General features: G+C 46.3%; 2 protein-coding genes across 8 annotated transcripts in view; one reads left to right on the top strand and one right to left on the bottom strand.

Annotated features, from left to right (window-relative positions):
• The window catches only part of PMM2 (phosphomannomutase 2), a 45,012-nt gene that overhangs the window by 19,133 nt on the left and 6,558 nt on the right, over positions 1–19,321 (bottom strand). Inside the window, exons 1-9 of one of the 5 annotated variants that reach the window (XM_045381768.2) lie at positions 16,445–16,574; positions 15,885–16,043; positions 15,057–15,171; positions 12,223–12,334; positions 9,326–9,402; positions 7,759–7,850; positions 2,725–2,824; positions 2,190–2,265; positions 808–923 (exon numbers count right to left, since the gene is read on the bottom strand). In XM_045381768.2, coding sequence (XP_045237703.1) covers positions 808–923; positions 2,190–2,265; positions 2,725–2,824; positions 7,759–7,850; positions 9,326–9,402; positions 12,223–12,319 — 558 coding nt within the window. In that variant the 5' untranslated portion in view covers positions 12,320–12,334; positions 15,057–15,171; positions 15,885–16,043; positions 16,445–16,574. Of the gene's footprint in view, positions 1–807; positions 924–2,189; positions 2,266–2,724; positions 2,825–7,758; positions 7,851–9,325; positions 9,403–12,222; positions 12,335–14,883; positions 15,172–15,884; positions 16,044–16,444; positions 16,575–19,321 lie in introns of those variants that run through there. The other 4 variants (XM_015442175.3, XM_015442180.3, XM_015442172.3 and 1 more) reach the window with 4 other exon arrangements.
• Positions 16,754–19,213, top strand: TMEM186 (transmembrane protein 186). Of its 3 annotated transcripts, none has more exons than XM_005591217.4 (2): positions 16,754–16,781; positions 17,808–19,213. In XM_005591217.4, exons 1-2 carry the CDS (start codon positions 16,779–16,781, stop codon positions 18,444–18,446), a joined length of 642 nt encoding a protein of 213 aa, XP_005591274.1. In that variant the 5' UTR covers positions 16,754–16,778; the 3' UTR covers positions 18,447–19,213. The 3 variants fall into 3 exon arrangements, with proteins under 3 accessions (XP_005591274.1, XP_073883819.1, XP_073883820.1); XM_074027718.1 differs by having other exon boundaries at positions 16,754–17,009; XM_074027719.1 differs by having other exon boundaries at positions 16,754–17,126.

The following is a 19,321-nucleotide window of genomic DNA, read 5'->3' as shown; positions in this document are numbered from 1 at the left end:
GCTGAGGCACAAGGATTGCTTGAACCTGGGAGGCAGAGGTTGCGGTGAGCCAAGATTGCACCACTGCACTCCAGGCTGGGCAACAGAGCGAGACTTGGTCTCAAAAAAATAAAAATAAAAATAAAGAGGAGAAAGAAAAGGAGCTGGCCCAAAGCTGGGTGGAGGACACCTGGGGACAATTCTTCTGTGTATTCCTCCTGCTGGCCCTGGCCTGTAACACAGGCTCTGCTCTCAGTTCTCAGTTTAGATTTGGTGGTCCTGGACTTGAGATTTCTGACATCCCTTCGGGGCAGCTCCAAGTACCCACCATGTGTGATGCCTGGGACTCACTTGGCCTCTTCACCATCGCTGGTACCCTTTCCTGAGTTTCAGGCTCATGAGATCATTCCCTGTCCTCCCATCAAACATGACCCCTCGTGTTCAACTTAGAATGAATGCCTCAGGGGGACAAATACAGTGGAAAGGTAAGATTGAAACAGGCAGAGCTTTGAAACGCACAGGGCTTGACAGTGGCACTGGGGACTGGCGTTCTGGAAGGCACATGGGGTGGCCAATGTTTAATTCCAAAGCCAAACTGAAAAGGATCAACTAACACGCAGTGTGATCCTCGCCTCTACAGAGGTGTCGCGGGTCTGAGCTCAGAGGGGAAGGAGGCTCAATCACGCCCCTCTCCAGGACAGAAGCCACTGCTCAGTTTGAGCAGGGCCTGTGGGTAAAGTGTAGATACAGGAAAAACAGCCCCGTTGTCAATTCTCCCCCTCAAGCTCAAACGCAACAATGAAGCTGCACAAACACTTCTCTACTTACTGGCATGGTTTTGTCTCCAAAGAAATAAATGGTCTTATAACCGTCATTTTCCACATGTCGCAGGCAATACCTCTTGTCCCATCCATCAGGAAAGACATCAAAGCTGATCTGGCCTCCTGCCGGGTGGGGATGGGGCACATACAAGCAAAAGGTGAAAAAGGGGCTAATGATATGTCACTGAAAAAAAACAATTTACTCTTTGTCAGTTAGTGGGGTGCCAAGGTTGATTTTCAGTACTCTAGTTTGCTACTTAGACTATTGCATGGATAGGTTCTAGAAATTAATTCTACATCATGTTTTCTGTTCCAGCATTATTTCACGTAGGTCTAAAATTGAGGCACAGAATGCCAACTCAGAGTGACAAATGCATTTGCATTTAAGCGCCCTGTCAAGCATGTGGTTTAAAGGAAGCATGCTTATGAAAACTCATTCTGCTGTGCTCGTCTCGGGCTTTAACACACCCTCAGTGGAAAATGCCTGGAAGCAGGCTGCATCCAGCATATTTGCAGGAAAAATGAGAATCCTCACTGAAGGTGATTTATAGGCAGCGCTCGTGGGCAACAAGAAACCTTTCAAAGCTTTGTCAGAAAGATGTCCATCTCACAGTTCAGGAATACAAAAAACCCACCCACTCATCTGTTAAATATAATCCCTTTGCCATTCCAGTTTTCCTACAACCTCTACTTTTATGAAAGCTAGTACAATGAGGAGGCTTTGAGCAATGACTCATTGGCCCTGACAAGAGAAATCGGTGTGCAAAGCATTTGACAGGCATACTCTAACAAAAGACAAGCCTGAGACATCCATGCTGCAGGAAGAACTCTGCATTGGACACCAGAAGTGTTCACACACTGGCTGTGTAAACAACAGCTTTGTGAACTCGGACAAGTCTCTTCTCCTTTTTGGGCCTCAGTTTCTTAATCTGTAAAAGCCACCCAATTGGCTCCTAAGGTTCCTGCTGTTGAAACATTGTATGATTCCAAGACGTCGGTCTCGTTTACCTAAGGGGTTCAATTCCATGTCTCCCTTACGGAGTTCACTATAGTGCTTCTCTTCCGCCCAAAGGTGTGAGAAGTTCCTACTCATTAGTAATCGAAGTGCTCCTCTTCTGACGAGAGAAGTGCAGGTAGGAAGAATCCTGTTGTGTAAGAATTTAGAAGCAAGCCCAACAGTCTGGAAGCTGTTTCTTGACTAGGCAAGTCCTATTATGGCTAACTATGCAGAAAAGAGAGTGGCCGCTTTTTGTCTACAGACTGGACTGCTCATTTAATCTTCCTGCCCACCTAAAACTGCACATACTCCATTATCAATAGCTCACTGGCCCACAACAAATTCCAGGAAATGGGGATCCAAGTTCGTAACACAAACAATATATACAATACCTATGGAAAACGTGAGGCCTTTTCCTGCAAACTCTTTCCGTAGATCTGCTACAAACTTTTGTCTTATATTTTCCTTCTGAGAAAAAAAAAAAAAAGATGCCAATTGTCTCTTGTATTGCAGTTTAGAAAGCACACTTTTAACTACTAGCCACCAAGGTATGAATATCTTATTTATTTATTTGTTTAGTTTTTGAGATGGGGGTCTCACTCTGTTGCCCAGGCTGGAGTGCAGTGGCATGATCACAGCTCACAGCAGCTTCAACCTCCCAGGCTCGAGTGATCCTCTCACCTCAGCCAAACAAATAGCCGGGACCACAGGTGTGTGCCACCATGCCCGGCTAATTTTTTTTTTTTATTATTTGTAGAGATGAGGTCTCACTATGTTGCCCAGGCTGGTCTTGAACTCCTGGGCTCAAGTGATCCTCCTGCTTTGGCCTCCCAAAGTGTTAGGATTACAGGCATGAACCACCACACGGGGCCATATCTTATTTCCATAAACCCAGCCATTCACCAAAGATATTTCAGAAAGACTTACTTTATCGAGTTCATAGAACTCAATGCGTTCTTCTTGGCTGCAGCTTCTTCCAATTGGCGACACGTTTAACATCCCATTCCGGAATTCAATGAAAGTACCCCTGGGAATGAAAGAGTGACAGAGGTTCCCCAAAACACATTATTTATTTGGGAAACATCATAAACAGCCTAAAATCTTGGGAAATTCTAAAAAGCAGAGGCCAGTGTGGTCAATGTTTCTCAGCTCTGTGCTGTGTAATACGGTAGCCATGAACTACTGTGACTACTGAGACCTGAAATGTGGCTAACATGAATTGAGATTAGATTTGAAAGACTTAGTATGAAAAAGGAATGGAGTCACATCAGTCATGTTGTATACTGACTTTGTGTCAAAATGGTCATATTTTGAGCCTGGATGACACGGCGAAACTCTGTCTCTACAAAAAATACAAAAATCAGCCAGGCATGGTGATGCGTGCCTATAATCCCGCTACTCAGGAGGCTGAGGCAGGAGGATTCCATGAGCCTGGGAGGTAGGGGTTGTAGTGAGCTGAGATCACGTCACTGCACTCCAGTCTGGGTGACAGAGTGAGACCCTGTCTCAAAAAAAAAAAAAAAAAGGGTCATATTTTAGATATATCAGGCATCTCACCTTTTCCTTTTCATTCTTTCAAAATGTAGCTACAGAAAATTTAAAATTATACATAGCTCACTTTCTGTTTCTGCTGCACAGTGCTGCTATAGGGCAGATAATTTTATGGTTAATACAGAGCTATGAAAATGATTTCCAGCACTGGCAACAGCAGTCGTTTCCCTGAGGAGTCTGAAAATACATGTACCAGACATCTATCTTGCTACTGAGCTTCTGAACAGACTGATAGTACCAAGCAAAGCTACACAAAAAAAGGCTCTGAGAATTGTCCAACGAGCCTCAGTAATAACTGAGGAAATTCAATTTACCCATTAGCAGACAGCTCCTAAATGTTTGATTTGATCACATAAAATGAGAAAGTAACATTAGTTTAGTCACTTCAAATGAAGATGTTTAACAATGTTCTTTTGGCTGGGTGCGGTAGCTCATGCCTATAACCCCAGTACTTTGGGAGGCCAAGGTGGGTGGATGGCTTGAGCTCAGGAGTTTCAGACCAGCATGGGCAACATGGCGAAACTCCGTTTCTACAAAAAATACAAAAATTAGCTGGGCATGGTGGCGCACCCCTGTATTCCCAGCTACTTGAGAGACTGAGGTAGGAGGACTGCTTGAGCCTGGGCAGTGGGAGGCTGCAGTGAGCCAAGATCGCACCATTGCGCTACAGCCTGGGCAACAGAGGGAGACCCCGTCTCAAAAAACAAACAAACACATACAAAATAAAAAACAAAAAACAAAAAGATGATTTTTTCCACTGTTTCCACTATGAGTCTGAAAACAGTTTCTCTGGCTCACGCCTGTAATCCTAGCACTTTGGGAGGCTGAGGTGGGTGGATTCCTTGAGGCCAGGAGTTCAAGACCAGCCTGGCCAACACGATGAAACCCTGTCTCCACTAAAAATACAAAAATTAGCTGGACCTGGTGGTGCATGCCTGTAGTCCCAGCTACTTGAGAGGCTGAGACAGGAGGATCACTTGAACCCGGGAGGTGGAGGCTGCAGTGAGCTCAAAGCGCACCACTGCACTCCAGCCTGGTGACAAAGACTCTGTCTCAAAAAAACAAAACAAACAAACAAAAAAAAACCCCACAACCAAAAAAAGAAAACCACCCAGTTTCTTAAAAGTTCAGATAACTTGTAAACGAGACATCATTCTGCCCAACGAAATTTAAGCATTCTCTGACAAACTACGCAGTGAAAAGTGTCTTCCAGTTCTAAACACTGATACCTGGGAATCCTACGAAACATTTTCCCTGATCTTTTTTTTACTATTTTAATCTCACAGATCTGTTCTCCAGGCACTGGCCATCGGAAATACCGAGAGGCCGCATGCCATGTGCAGGGTTGACGACCTAATCCCATGTCAGTGTGGCTCTGGGCACCTCTCCAAGCCTCCTCTTACTCACCTACAGAAAGGCTAATAGCACGTGCTCTGGTCACCTCCAAAGGGCCTTGTTAAAATCAACGTGCCAGTTATGTAAAGGTACTCTGTAAACTGGGAAGCAATGAATACTTATCAAATTAAAAACAGCAAAACCTCCATCAGCTGGATCCTCTCCCCTGTTGTGCTCAACTTTCAGAGAAACAGGCAAATTATGTAACAAAATATGCAAGCCTAAACATCTCTCTCAAAAATCCCATGTCCAGGCCGTCCCGGAGTTGGTGGAGGCCCAGCCTGTCCTCTACCACTTCTGTATGAGCACTGAGGCACTAGGGGACTGGTGACCATGCCCCGGGTGACCCTAGGGCTATGGGTCCTAATGATCAGAAAAACAGCTCCATTATTTCCCCCCTACTCAAGGACATTCTTCTTCTCATTTTCAAGGCACAGAGAGAAGCTGATGCAGTTTAGAAAGCCTTCCCCAAAACAAGGATGAAGGTGGATTACCAAGCAATCAGTTCCTCCCTAAAGACCTGGGCTCTCTGAAGTCTCACTGCATCTGCCTGGCCATCGTGGGATATGTAGTTAGTGTTGTCAGGCAAATGTGGACAAATGTGGGTCAAGGTGGGTCTCAGCTCTGCCTCCTAGATTCACCAAATCTCTTCTACTATTCTGGAATTATGGCTCTCCACATGCCTCTCCCTTGCTAAATGATATACTCTTTGAGGACAGGATTATGCCTTTTATTAATTTTAATCCTTCCTTAGCACTCGGTCCAGAGTAAAAACGGAACTGACCTGGGATATTTGTCTATTTTATCTTTTTGCCAAGGAAAATTTCTAACACACACAAAACTAAACAGAATAGGACGAGTCCTCACATGCCCATTACCCAGCTGCAACAGTAACAAAGTCCGGGTCCAGCCTGTCTCATGCAGGTCTCCTCTTGGGCTAAGGGACATTCCTGCACTCTGGAAGGAGGTGCTGAGCAGGAGGCGCTCAGGTTACGAATCCTAATAGTGTGGAGCAGCCTCTGAAGTACAGCGTGCACTGAAATCGAATTGCCACTTAAACCGTGTTTCGACCCTGATGATTAAGGTGTTACACAGTAAGCACTGAAAACTGGGAAGGCCGGGCACAGTGGCTCACGCCTGTAATCCCAGCACTTTGGGAGGCCGAGGTGGCTGGATCACCTGAGGTCAGGAGTTCAAGACCAACCTGACCAACACGGTGAAAACCTGTCTCTACTAAAAATATAAAAATTAGCCAGGCCTGGTGGTGGGCGCCTGTCATGCCAGCTACTCGGGAGGCTGAGACATGAGAATAGCTTGAACCCGGGAGGCGAAGGTTGTAGTGAGCCAAGATCGCGCCATTGCACCCCAGCCTGGGCAACAGAGCGAGAAAGAAAACTGGGGGTAAAAATGAGAAGGATTTCAAAGAAATCACCTGCAACCTCACCATCAAGAAATAGCCACGGTTAACATTTGGGTCTATTTCCTGCCAGTCTTTTCACTGTGGGCATTTATGTTCATCGTTGTTAGTATTACTATTATTTTAAAAATGGAATTGAGACAACTGTACCCATGGCAGAAGGTAGGTCCCCAAACCAAACATTTATGAAAGCCAGGGGCGGTGGCTAATGCCTGTAATCCCAACATTTTGGGAGACTGAGGTGGAAGGATCGCCTGAGGCCAGGAGTTGCAGACCAGCCTGGACAATGTGGCAAGACCCTGTCTCTACAGAAAATTAAAAAATTAGCCAGGCATGGTAGCATGTGCCTGTAGTCCCAGCTACTCAGGAGGCTGAGGTAGGAGGATCACTTGAGCCAAGGAGGTTGAGGCTGCAGTGAGCTATGATCATGCCGCTGCAGTGAGCTATGATCATGCCTCTGCACTCCAGCCTGGGCAACAGTGCGAGATGCTCTCTCTCAAAAACAAACAAACAAAAAACAAAAAAAAAGCCTATAGAGTCAGAAAATGAGAGAAGCAGTCTGTGAAAGACTGGAACAAAGGTCCGTGGGTCAGGTGGCAGTTGCTCAGGTGGCACCCGCCGGGGGGGAACTGGGAGCTGGAATAGCCAGGTCTCACATTTGCCAACAGAAGCCAGAAATCCAGATGTGTAAAACATAAAATTAGGCTGGGTGTAGTGGCTCACGCCTGTGATACCAGCAATTTGGGAGGCTGAGGCAGATGGATCAGTTGAGGTCAGGAGTTCAATACCAGCCTGGCCAACACAATGAAACACCATCTCTACTAAAAATGCAAAAAAAAAAAAAAAAATTAGCTGGGCATGGTGGTACGTGCCCGTAATCCCAGTTACTCCAGAGGCTGAGGCAGAATTGCTTGAACCTGGGAGGCAGAGGTTGCAGTGAGCCGAGATCCTACCATTGCACTCCAGCCTGGGCCACAGAGTGAGACTCCGTCTCAAAAATAAATACATAAATAAATTTTAAAAAGTAAAATCAGACTTTTACATGACGGCAATTAATCCAGATTTTCTTTAACACTGCAGGCCAACCAGATTTGGGTTTTACATGGATCTGGCCTGAAGGCTTCCTGTCTGAGACTTCCCAATCCAGGGTTTCTGTTGCTTTTTGTACACGCTGCTTCACTGCTGTTTCCTCTCACTGACAGCCTGTGAAAGCATATGGGCTTCAATGGCTGTATAAATTTCCATCATGTGGACAAGGCATCATTTACATAATCACTCTTGTACTGTTGGCTTTGTGGACTGTTTCCAATTATTCCTTACTAAGTGCTGGGATTCGGATTTAAATTCGCTGGCCCATGGTGACTACTGAACCCTGCTGTGAACCAGCAGCACCAGGGCAGTCAGAGAAAACGTGGATTTCCAAGCTCGACTCTCAGGCTTTCTGAATCACACCTGTCAAGGGGCAGGCTAGATATCAGACTTTGTTTTTACAACTCTTTAGGTGATTTTATAATCCTGTTTGGAGAATGCCCACATTAACCCACCATATGACACTACGTTATGTTCCAGCAATGCCGCTTTGTTACAAGCAAACCCACCTCTTCTTCGGGAGTTTAACTTTCGCAATGTAGCTCAGACAGTAGTTGATTAAATCTTGGATTAGGGCCTCACCCAGATGACTTTGAATATTCTAGATGAAGAAAATACTTGAGTTATTTGATTCAGCAGGAGCATTTTCAAAACAGCTTTATAGCAAACCCAGGGTCTTCAGCCACTATTGTTGAAAATCAGTAGGCTGATATAGCAGTGATGGTGACATGCCTCACTGCCTGTTTAATTTCTTCTCTTATTTCTCTGGTCAAAAACATTAGGCAAGCCAGAAAGGCTTTAGTCAAAAGCATTTGCTGCTTCATTACCCAAGATTTTTGTACTCATTATTGTTCAAATGCTTCCTGTAAGGCCCAAAGAGCTTACTGCTGCCACTTTTATTCAATTAAAATATCGCCAGATATTGACAGAAAATATATTTGTTTCACTTCAGCATTCTCTTACGTCTGAACAGAATGATCTTACTACTACTAAGAGCCACATAGTACCTCTTAAAAATGCTTATAGTGGCCAGGTGTGGCAGCTCACACCTGTAATCCCAGCACGTTGGGAGGCTGACGCAGGTGGATCACTTTAAGTCATGAGCGTGAGACAAGCCTGGCAAACATGGTGAAACTCTGTCTCTACTAAAAATACAAAAATGAGCCAGCCATGCTGGTGGATGCCTTTAATCCCAGCTACTTGGGAAGCTGAGGCTGAAGAATCATTTGAACCCAAGAAGTTACAGGGAGCCAGGACTGAGTCACTGCACTCCAGCCTGGGCAACAGAGTGAGATTCTGTCACAAAAAAAGAAAGAAAAAAAAAACCCAACGCTTATAATGAGGCAACCTGCTCTAGGTTTATCATCACAGAAATGTTATTAATAGATTTAAAGCCAGGCATGGTGGCATGTCCCTGTAGTTCCTGCTACTTGGGAGGCTAAGGCAGAGGATCACCTGTGCCCAGGAAGTCTAGGCTACTAGGATTGCACCACTGCACTCCAGCCTGGTTAACACAGCATGACCCCATCTTCTTAAAAAAAAAAAAAAGAAAGAAAAGGTTCGGTGTGGTGGCTCATGCCTGTAATCCCAGCACTTTGGGAGGCTGACGTGGGAGGATCACTTGAGGTCAGGAGTTGGAAATCAGCCTGGTCAACATGGTGAAACCCTGTCTCTACTAAAAATATACAAATATTAGCTGGGTGTGGTGGCGTGTGCCTGTAATCCCAGCTACGGGGGAGGCTGAGGCATAAGAATTGCTTGAACCAGGGAGGCAGAGGTTGCAGTGAGCTGAGATCGTGCCACTGCACTCCAGCTCCAGTCTGGGTGATGAGCAAGACTCCGTCTCAAAAACAAACAGAACAAAACAAGAAAAGAAATACTATATTTAAAAAGTATAAAAATTTAGTTATTTAGAATAGGAATAGTCACATGGTTCAAAATTCAAAACAAAAAGAACACAGAGTAAAGATTCATTTCTACCCCTGTTCCTCATCTTCCCAGAGGCATTCAATGTGAAATGCCCTTTTAGAAAACACTTTTAGTAGTATACAGTAATTCGGATACTCAAGAACCTACCTGTTTACACAAGAGCTTCCCATCTTTGTATGCTACCAAGCCATTTTCTGGAAACACATAATCGTATTTTTCAACCACTGCAATCAAAACCAAAAAAACACTTAGAATGCAAAGGATCAAAACCCGTGTTTCTATTCCTTGATTAACAATGACCACTAATAAAACCGCTAAACTCCAGCAAGGACTGTGACAGACCATCTCATCTTACAGACTAAGAGAAGAGTATGGAAAAACCTTCCTTATTGTTTTTTTTTTTAATGGCTCTTTTTGGTTACGTATTTAAACGATGACTGGGCAGGAGATTAGAGACTTGGCGACAGGTAATCTTACGTCCCTGACTTCAGCCTGGCTGTCTGTAAAGGAAGATGCTGGTCCACGATGCTGATGGTTTGCCAGCAGCAACCAGGGCAGTGAGTGAAAGTGCAGATTTCCGAGCTACGCTCTCCGGCTTCCTGAATCAGAATTGCCGAGGGACAGGCTAAATATATTTTTAAAAAGCTCTTTGGGCTGGGTGCCGTGTGGCTCACGCCTGTAATCCCAGCACTTTGGGAGGCTGAAGCGGGTGGATCATGAGGTCAGGAGTTCCAGACCAGTCTGGCCAACATAGTGAAATCCCATCTCTACTAAAAATACAAAAAATTAGCCGGGCATGGTGGCAGGTGCCTGTAATCGCAGCTACTCGGGAGGCTGAGGTAGGAGAATTGCTTGACCCTGGGAAGCGGAGGTTGCAGTGAGCTGAGATCGCGCCACTAAACTCCAGCCTGGGCGACAGTGCAAGACTCCATCTAATGTCAAAAAAAAAAAAAAAAAAAGCCCTAAAAGACCTCTGGTGGCCAGGCACAGTGATTCACGCCTGTAATCCCAGCACTTTGGGAGGCCGAGGTGGGCAGACCACCTGAGGTCGGGAGTTCAAGACCAGCCTGGCCAACAGGGTGAAACCCCATCTCTACTAAAAATACAAAACTTTGCTGGTCGTGCTGGTGGGCGCCTGTAGTCCCAGCTACTTGGGAGGCTGAGGCTGAGGCACAAGAATCACTTGAACGCAGGAGGCAGAGGTTACAGTGATCCAAGATTGCACCACTGCACTCCAGCCTGGGCCGGAGAACAAGACTCTGACTCACAACAAAACAAAGCACTCTTTGGTGATTCTTATCATCAGTCTGGTTTGGAAACTATCCATGCTGTCAACCTTAATGGAGGGATTCTCAAACTTCAGGTACCTGTTAAAATGCAGATCCCCTATGTGTTGGGTGGGGCTCCCACACTCCTATTCTAATAAGCTTCCCAGGAGATTCTGATACAGGTGGGCCTTCACCTGTCTTTTAGCTGGTGAATGTTTTGATTCTATTGCTGCATGTCTCTGAAAGGTGCAGACACTACGCTACCCTACACAAAACTTCCCTGAGCAAGTGGTTAAATACACAACTAGACGCAGAAAGGGTGACCATGAGGAGGTAACAGGATTTTCAGGGCTTCATGATCCCCAGTATGTGGTTTATAGCATTTCTAAGTAGGAGACCAACCAGGAAAATGAAGTGGAAGTGCAAGAGTTTTTAAAGGCATTGCGGAGATTACTCTTCTAGTAATGGGGATCCAATAAATACAGGCTACACAGATTTGGACTGTAAGATATTACATCTCTGAGAACAGTAGTTCTCAAATGGGGGTGATTTTACACACAGGTCATTTGGCAATGTCTGGAGACACCTCCGGTTGTCAGAGCCGTATGTGTGCATGTGTGTATGCTGTGGGCATCTAGTGGGTAGAGGCCTGGGATGTCGCTAAATACCCTACAATGCACAGGACGGCCTTCATAATGGAGAACTAACTGGTCCAAAATATCAATAGTGTGAAGGTTGAGAAATCTTGCTCTAGAGGAGCTGGTTTCAAGATGTGAGGACTCTGGGGACAATAGGGGTTAAAAGAACAATCAATTCATCCACCTCTCCACTTACATTTCTTTTTTATTTTTTTTCCCAAGACGGAGTTTCGCTCTTATTGCCCAGGCTGGAGTGCAATGGTGCGATCTCGGCTCACTGCAACCTCTGCCTCCTGGGTTCAAGCAGTTCTCCTGCCTTGGCCTCCCGAGTAGCTAGGCACAGGCACCCACCACCACGCCCAGCTAATTTTTTGTATTTTTAGTAGAGACGGGGTTTGATCATGTTGGCCAGGCTGGTCTCAAACTCCTGACTTCAGGTGACCCACCCGCCTCAGCCTCCCCAAGTACTGGGATTACAGGCGTGAGCCACCACGCCTGGCATCCACTTACAATTTCTTACAGGCCAGGAGGCCCTGGGGCTATGCAGATGAATAACTCATACTCCTGCTCTTCAAAAACATATAATCGGATAGTTTACAATAATTACAGAATGCTACATTACCAGGGTTATACACTAGAATCTCTCGGAGGTACTTACTAAAATAGGATTCCCAGGCTCCACAGACCTATCAAGTCAGAATCTCCAGGGAAGGGGTCAAAAACCTCTCTGGTTTTTTGGGGTCCTGTGCTGGAGATTCTGTTCCAGTGATGGGGAGGTGAGGGGGGCTGTCAGAGGGACAATTTGAAGACCAGCCTGACTGGGGCTAGAAGGGCAGTGAACGGGTACAAGCAAGAAGTATTCCAGGCAGAGAGATTACTATGTGCAAAGACACAGCCACTGACCTTTCTAGGTGAATCTACTCACACATCTGAGTACCCAGTTCTCCATCAGTAACTCCAGAAATTTACTGGATTAAAAGCAGAGGAAAAATAAGGGCCAAGAAAATGTTTCCCAAACAAGGAAGCAGAAAGTCTGCCATATGGGGATAAGGTTTTAGGGCAGCCTATGATACTTGGCAATAATATCCTCATAAGAAGTTAATCTTTTACTAGATGTAATTAGCAACCTCTCATTTACCATCATTTCCCAGTTGCTCCTGCACTTTCTCAAAGTCCGAACCGCCTACCACTCCGATTTTGATCTTCTGCCTCAATTTTTGCAGGAAGTCATCCATTTCTTTGGTAATTTTCTAAATTTCAAGAAGGAAAATACAACACTCATAAGCCAAAAAATAATCAGGAGACTAAAACTCTAAGGGTAACACAAGTACACAAATCTTATTTTCTTATTTAAAAATTAAAGAAAAAAATTGTTTTTGACATAGGGTCTCACTTGTCACCCAAGCTGGAGTGCAGTGGCATGGCCATAGCTCACCGCAGCCTCGACCTCGACCAGGGCTCCGGTGATCCTCCTACCTCAGCCTCCTGAGTAGATGGAACCACAGTTATGCGCCAGCACACCTGGCTAATTTTTTTATATTCTGTAGAGACGAAGTTTTGAGGCCAATCTGGAACTCCTGGGTTCAGGAGATCCACCAGCCTTGGTCTCCTAAAGTGCTGACATTACACGCATAAGCCAGGCCTATAAGCCTTATTTTCATACATGCCAATTAAGTTACCAGCTCTCTACACAGTTCAAATATTTTAGTTGTAATTGGGAGGGAGGCATCTTTACCAGAATAAACTTGTGTTATTTTTACCACATTTTAAACACAGGTAATATGTTAGTAGCTGTTGTGCACTGTGCTAGCTAATTTTTTACGCATTTATATACCCATCTATGGGCACATATACAAATAGGTCTTATTTCTGAAACATAAATGGAATCATTCTATGTCCTTTGCAGCAACTTCGCTTTCTCAGCAACTTCGCTTTTTCAGCATGATGTATTCCTTTTAAATGCTACACTATACTCCATCTATGGATTTAAGTTGTTGATTTTAAAACAAAATAACATAATGAAATTAAAGAGGAAGCTCAGGGCCAGGCATGGCGGCTCACGCCTGTAATCCCAGCACTTTGGGAGGCCGAGGCCAGTGGATCACCTGAGGTCAGAGTTCGAGACCAGCCTGGCCCACATGGTGAAACCCCATCTCTACTAAAAATACAAAAATTAGCCGGGTGTGGTGGCACGCGCCTGTAGTCCCAGGTACTCGGGAGGTTGATGGAGGAGAATCACTTGAACCTGGCAGGCGGAGGCTGCAGTGAGCCGAGATCGTGCCCCTGCACTCCAGCCTGGGTGATAGAGCGAGACTTCGTCTTGATAAATAAATAAATAAATAAATAGGAGAAGCTTAGAACTGATTTATTGCAATTACTCAAAACAAAAAAAATTGGAAAAGAGTAAGATGACTAGATTTTTTAGTCTCTTCTAAAAACAAAGCTCCTATCTAGAAAGAGTGGTCTTAGTGGTATGACTTTATGATAAATTCCAAACTGTGTGATAATTTTTAAAAAGTTATAAACTAAGATGAAAACCAGCCCTACATCAAGATACATCACAATGTATTTTTACAAGTCTTAAAACTCAGTACTTTGAGCAATCTTAGTTAAACATTTACACTGAATGTCTATTTTTTTTTTGTGACACGAAGTTGCGCTCTGTCGCCCAGGCTGGAGTGCAGTGGTGTGGTCTTGGCTCACTGCAACCTCCATTTCCTGGGTTCAAGCGATTCTCCTGTCTCAGTCTCCCAGGTAACCAGGACTACAGGCGCCCGCCATCACGCTCAGCTAATTTTTTGTATTTTTATTAGAGACAGGGTTTCACCATGTTGGCCAGGCTGGTCTCGAACTCCTGACCTCAAGTGATCCGCCCGCCTCAGCCTCCCAAAGTGCTGGGATTATAGGCGTTAGCTACCGCGCCCGGCTGAATGTCTTTTTTTTGAGACACAGTCTCGCTGTGTCTCCCAGGCTGGAGTGCAGTGGCGCCATCTCCACTCACTGCAAGCTCCGCCCCCCGGGTTCACGTCATTCTCCTGCCTCAGCATCCCGTGTAGCTGGGACTACAGGCTAATTTTTTGTATTTTTAGTAGAGACGGGGTTTCACAGCATGAGCCAGGATGGTCTCGATCTCCTGACCTCGTGATCCGCCCGCGGCCTTCCAAAGTGCTGGGATTACAGGCGTGAGCCACCGCGCCTGGCCCTGAATATCTTTTTTAAAAAGTTACTAGAAATTTAGAAAATACAAAAAACCTTTTAATTCACCGTCAGTATATAAACACTTGGAGTTCAATGATTTTTCTTTAAAAAATTTTTTTAGAGTAACACATGAATCTGATTAAAATAAAACTGCATAGAAGGGCTTGTAATAGAGTGCAATCTTTTCTACTCTCACAGTGGAATTTGAACCTATTAGACAAAATCTAGAACTGCAGGAGTGGCCCTTAAGAGTCAGAACGCAGTGGCTCATGCCTGTAATCCCGGAACTTTGGGAGGCTGAGGCAGGTGGATCACAAAGTCCAGAGATGGAGACCATCCTGGCCAACATGGTGAAACCCTGTCTCTACTAAAAATACAAAAATTAGCCAGGCGTGGTGGCGGGCGCCTTAAGTCCCAGCTACTCAGGTGCCTGAGGCAGGAGAATCGCTTGAACCTGGGAGGCGGAGGTTGCAGTGAACTGAGATTGCACCACTACACTCTAGCCTGGCGACAGAGTGAGACTCTGTCTCAAAAAAAAAAAAAAAAAAGAAGAGTCAGAACTGTGAAAATCAGATCAGAAGCACTTTCCTGAATGGCATACCTAGTAACTAGGACAGCTTCCACCTTAGCACAGATAGGAAATGGCAAACTTGACAGGAACCAATGTCCTGAGGCTCAGGGGCTTGTACCAGGTCGACTGTGTGAAACTGAGGAGGTTAGTTCTTCACTGAGTGTGTTTCCTTATGTTTAAAAAGGTAATAACAACTATCCTACCTGGAAAGAAAGATGAAGGAAGGTTGAGAGGGTCCAGCGAAATCATGAAAAAGGGTTGGCAATGTAAACCCTAGACCGCTATGGCCCACAGACCACACTGGGCAGCTGTTTGTTTCTGTAACAAATAAATACAATTTTACCGGTACACAGCCACTCTGTGTTTACATAGGGTTTATGGCTGGTTTTGTACTAAAGTTCAGTGGCTACTGTAGACCATATGGTCTGCAAAGACAAAAGTATATGCTATATGGCCCTTTACAAAAAATGAATTGGGGACCGGAGTATTAGACCACTATGGGCTTTTAACAACCCCAAGTGTGTGATAGCTGAATTTCAGAATCAGAAAAAGCCTTTGAAGAACTTGGGAGTTGAGTGTCATCACTAGGTAGATCAAAACTGTGGCTGAGAAGGGCAAAATGATACGTCTAAGGTCACACGCATTTGACGTGGCTTTCTGGAGCACACCATAGTTACCACCAAGCGAAGACTACGAGGGGTGAGGATATTAGTTGAGGATAGTGAGACCATTGGGGTCCAGTCTCAAGTTGAAATGGCCGGTTGTCAGTGGCCAATTTCTGAAAAGGGGACAGGAAAGCCTCATCTCAAGGCTGATAGTGACTGAAACTTATCTGTGCCTGTAGCAGCAAAATCTGGAAGTGGAAAGCAAGTTTCCAAAGGCCCAAAGAGGCTCTCAGCGGGCAGCCTGTAATAACCTAGGGCTCCTCCATCTTCCTAGTCCACTGCAGGGGCTGGAGATGGGTGTGGTGGAGGTGGTTACTATTTACTGAGGCCTAGTGTGCTGTGTGCAACATACTTTCAAGAACTTACACAATCTCATTTGATCCTCACAGTCACCATATGGAACACGTAATATCCCCATTTAAAGCTGTAGATGCTGAGGCTCAGAAAGGTTAATGATTTGCTCAAGGTCACACAGCTGTGAAGAGGTGAAGATGAGACTCCACTAGGTCGATTTCACCTGGAAACCTGTTTTTAATATAATGACTCACGGCACAGCCCATTGGTTACAGGATTGAGGCCGGAAAACAGCTGATAAGGGGCACACAGCTGATGTCGGGTTCAAATCCTGGTCCATCGGTCCCGAGGACTAGCGGTGAGTCTAGATTGCATTTTCCAACCAAGCATAAGTTTCCTTCTCTTAAGAGTTCTTCAGCCCCGTCTCATCTTTCCAAGCATCAGAGCTCTTGAAGAGCTGGTTAGGGCCTCCCTCTCATCCCTCCAGGGCACCTAGAATAGGGTCCAGCCCCCGTGAGGACGCAGGCGGTCCTTAGCCAGCCCTTAGCGCCGACCCTGGGTAGTCGATAGCTCCAACTGGGAACAGCACGGACTCTGAGTCGGCTGCCACCAGCCCGCCGGGCGCCACTTACCTGCCGTGGGGCGGTGAGGGTCCCATCCACGTCGAAGAGGCAGAGCGCTGGGCCAGGCGCTGCCATGTCCCCAGCGTCTAACCGCACCTCGCAAGACTCGTTGACATCAGGAACTCGGCCCGGAACTTCCGAGTTCGGCCCCCGAGCCGCAGGGCACGTCGGGAAGAGGAGGAGACTCCGTTCCCACAACGCCTGGGACTAGCGCCAGCCACGATTCCTGGACCGCAAATCCCAGGGTGCAACGCGGATCACGCCCGCCTTGTACATTCGAGCATGCGCTCTTAGAGGTTCCGGGGGCCGGTGGGATTTACTTCCGGCAGCAGGCTGTGGAGCCATGGTAAGGAGGCTGGTGGCGATCCTTGAGGGGGTGATGCTCTTTGGGGGTCGGTCGGGGTCAGAGCTGGGGCAGGCAGGCACGACGCCTGAGTTTCGGACCTGAAGAATCCGTGGGAGGAAGCTCTGGCGTGGGTTACCATTCGCCATTCCCGGGCTTTCTCTGCCCTCCTTGCGTCACGTGCTCACAGTAGTAATAGCTAAAACTCGCCGAGCTCTCACAGCGCATCAGGTACTAAGTTGAGGGCTTTGAAACCATCTTCTCGTTCACTGTGTTCTGAGTCCCCATTTTGAAAGCCGAAGAAACCGAAGCTCAGGGGTGTGGAGTGATTTGCTCAAGAATCCACAGGTAGTGACTGATGGAGCCAGAATTGGAACCAGAGCTTTTACTGCTTCACTACCCACCTAATAATATGTTTGTGCTACGTGTAGGGGCCTCCCTGCCCCGCTCCTCCTCCTCCTCGTTGTTTCCCCTTCCCCTGACTAGGTTAAGGGAAAGCAGCAGTTCCCTCCAGCACCCAAGATAACGTAAACAGAATTAGAAAGTTTGTTGGGATAGCTGTCTCACAGATTTGTTGCTTGAGTTCCCCACTAAGACATTGATTATTCAGTTTCCTGCTTGGGGAAATGTTCACACCCCCTTGTGGATCCATTGTCCAGCCCAGAGTTGGGACTCCCTAGATATGTTTTGAATTATTGATGGCCGCACCTCCTTTCTTGTATTTCTTTGGAATTGCCTGATGGAAGGAGGACTCTGCTGCACTCACTGACTGTGTGTTCTTTGGTAAATATCTTACCCTCTCTGGGCTTAGTTTCCCTAGTGGTAAAGTGGAAATAGTGATAACTATCTTAGATAGCTGTTGTGATGCCCACATGAGATAACATCTGGCTTTACCCTTCCTTCCTCTGGCAATAATGGTGACCTTGCAGGATTGGCAGAAGCCTTCGAGTATGGTGCTTTGCAGATGTTCACCGTGTGATTAATGTGGTTGAATTCCATGAGAGAAATCGTCTACTGTCTCCCTTTCAGGCTGCCCTTCTCCGAGTTGTGCCTAGATTTCGGGGAAAAGCTGCGTGGGAAAGGCCTCTCCATGGGCTGTGGTGCTGCAGTGGGCAGGAGGATCCTAAGAGGTGGGTGGGGAGCAGGTCACCCACCTCGAAGGAGAAACCACCAAACCAAGAGACTGAGAAATTCTGGATGTTTTACCGTTTTGATGCCATCAGAATCTTTGGGTTCCTGTCTCGACTGAAGTTGGCACAGACTGCCCTGACAGTGGTAGTTTTGCCACCAGCCTGTTACTGGTATTCCCAGGGCCTCCTGACTCTCAACACCGTGTGCCTGATGAGTGGGATATCGGGCTTTGCCCTGACCATGCTTTGCTGGATGAGCTATTTCTTTCGGAGACTGGTTGGTATCCTGTATCTGAATGAGTCTGGCACCATGCTGCGGGTGGCCCATCTGAGCTTCTGGGGCTGGCGGCAGGACACATACTGTCCCCTGGCAGATGTGATTCCCCTGACAGAAACCAAGGACCAGCCTCAGGAGATGTTCATGCGTATCCAGCGGTACAGCGGGAAACAGACCTTCTACGTCACCCTGCGCTATGGACACATCCTGGACAGAGAGCGTTTCACGCAGGTGTTTGGGAGACATCAGATGTTCAAGTAAACAACTGGGGCCTGGGCCTCTGGGTAACCCTGGGTCACCTGGATTGATAGGAAGGCTGAGGGTGTGGGCACAGCTGAAGAAAGGGGATTGGGTACTTGGAGACTTTGCCTGGGCCCCTGGGAACGTGTGTTTTGTGATGAAGAAATTCACAAGGCAAGAGCTGGTGTCCAGATTTAGGAAAAAGGCTCTAAGCAAGTTCTTACAGCACTCGTTTGTGACATTCAGTCAGATAATGGCCAGAAGTTTTTGTTAAGAGCCAGTTCTTAGAAGAACCTATGCCAGGGTCACCCAGACAGTCCATTGGTGTGAAATTGAAAGGCAAAGAGGTGTGGTGGGGGAGCATAGGATTTGGAGTCAGAAGTCTCAGTTCTGTCACTTGTCCTGGGGTGGGTTATTGAGTCTCTTTGAACCGTGGTTTTCACATCTGTAAAATGGAAAGCCCTGCTTGTTTCATGGGATGGATGTGGGAATAAATGTCAAACGTGTGGCAGACTCAGCAGCCTAGAGCAGATAGCATTAAGCATTTGGTCAGAGGTTTTGGCATGGAGAAAGGCTTCGAGCAGTCAGCAGGGACTTCCAGAGCCCTGTGCTGTGCCCCTCACACATCCAGCAGCAGAAAGGTCTGCCAGGATGTTAACTACACATCGATGAGCAGCGATGTCATCCAAGTGAGCACGAAACCCCATTTGAGATTTGTTCACCACCCTGAGATCTAGAGGCTCTTGCTTTGGATGGCCCTGCAGTGTAATAAAGCCTAATGGACTGTATGCTGGTATGTTCTTTTATAAACTAAAGCCAGTTATATGCATTGCCTTGCATAATTAATAATACATGTTCGTTATGCAATTGGTAACACAGTAAAGAGGAAGGAAGGC

Source organism: Macaca fascicularis, chromosome 20 (assembly GCF_037993035.2).
Source record: "Macaca fascicularis isolate 582-1 chromosome 20, T2T-MFA8v1.1".
NCBI classification, from domain to species: Eukaryota; Metazoa; Chordata; class Mammalia; order Primates; family Cercopithecidae; genus Macaca; species Macaca fascicularis.
This window is presented reverse-complemented; position numbering and strand designations above follow the sequence as displayed.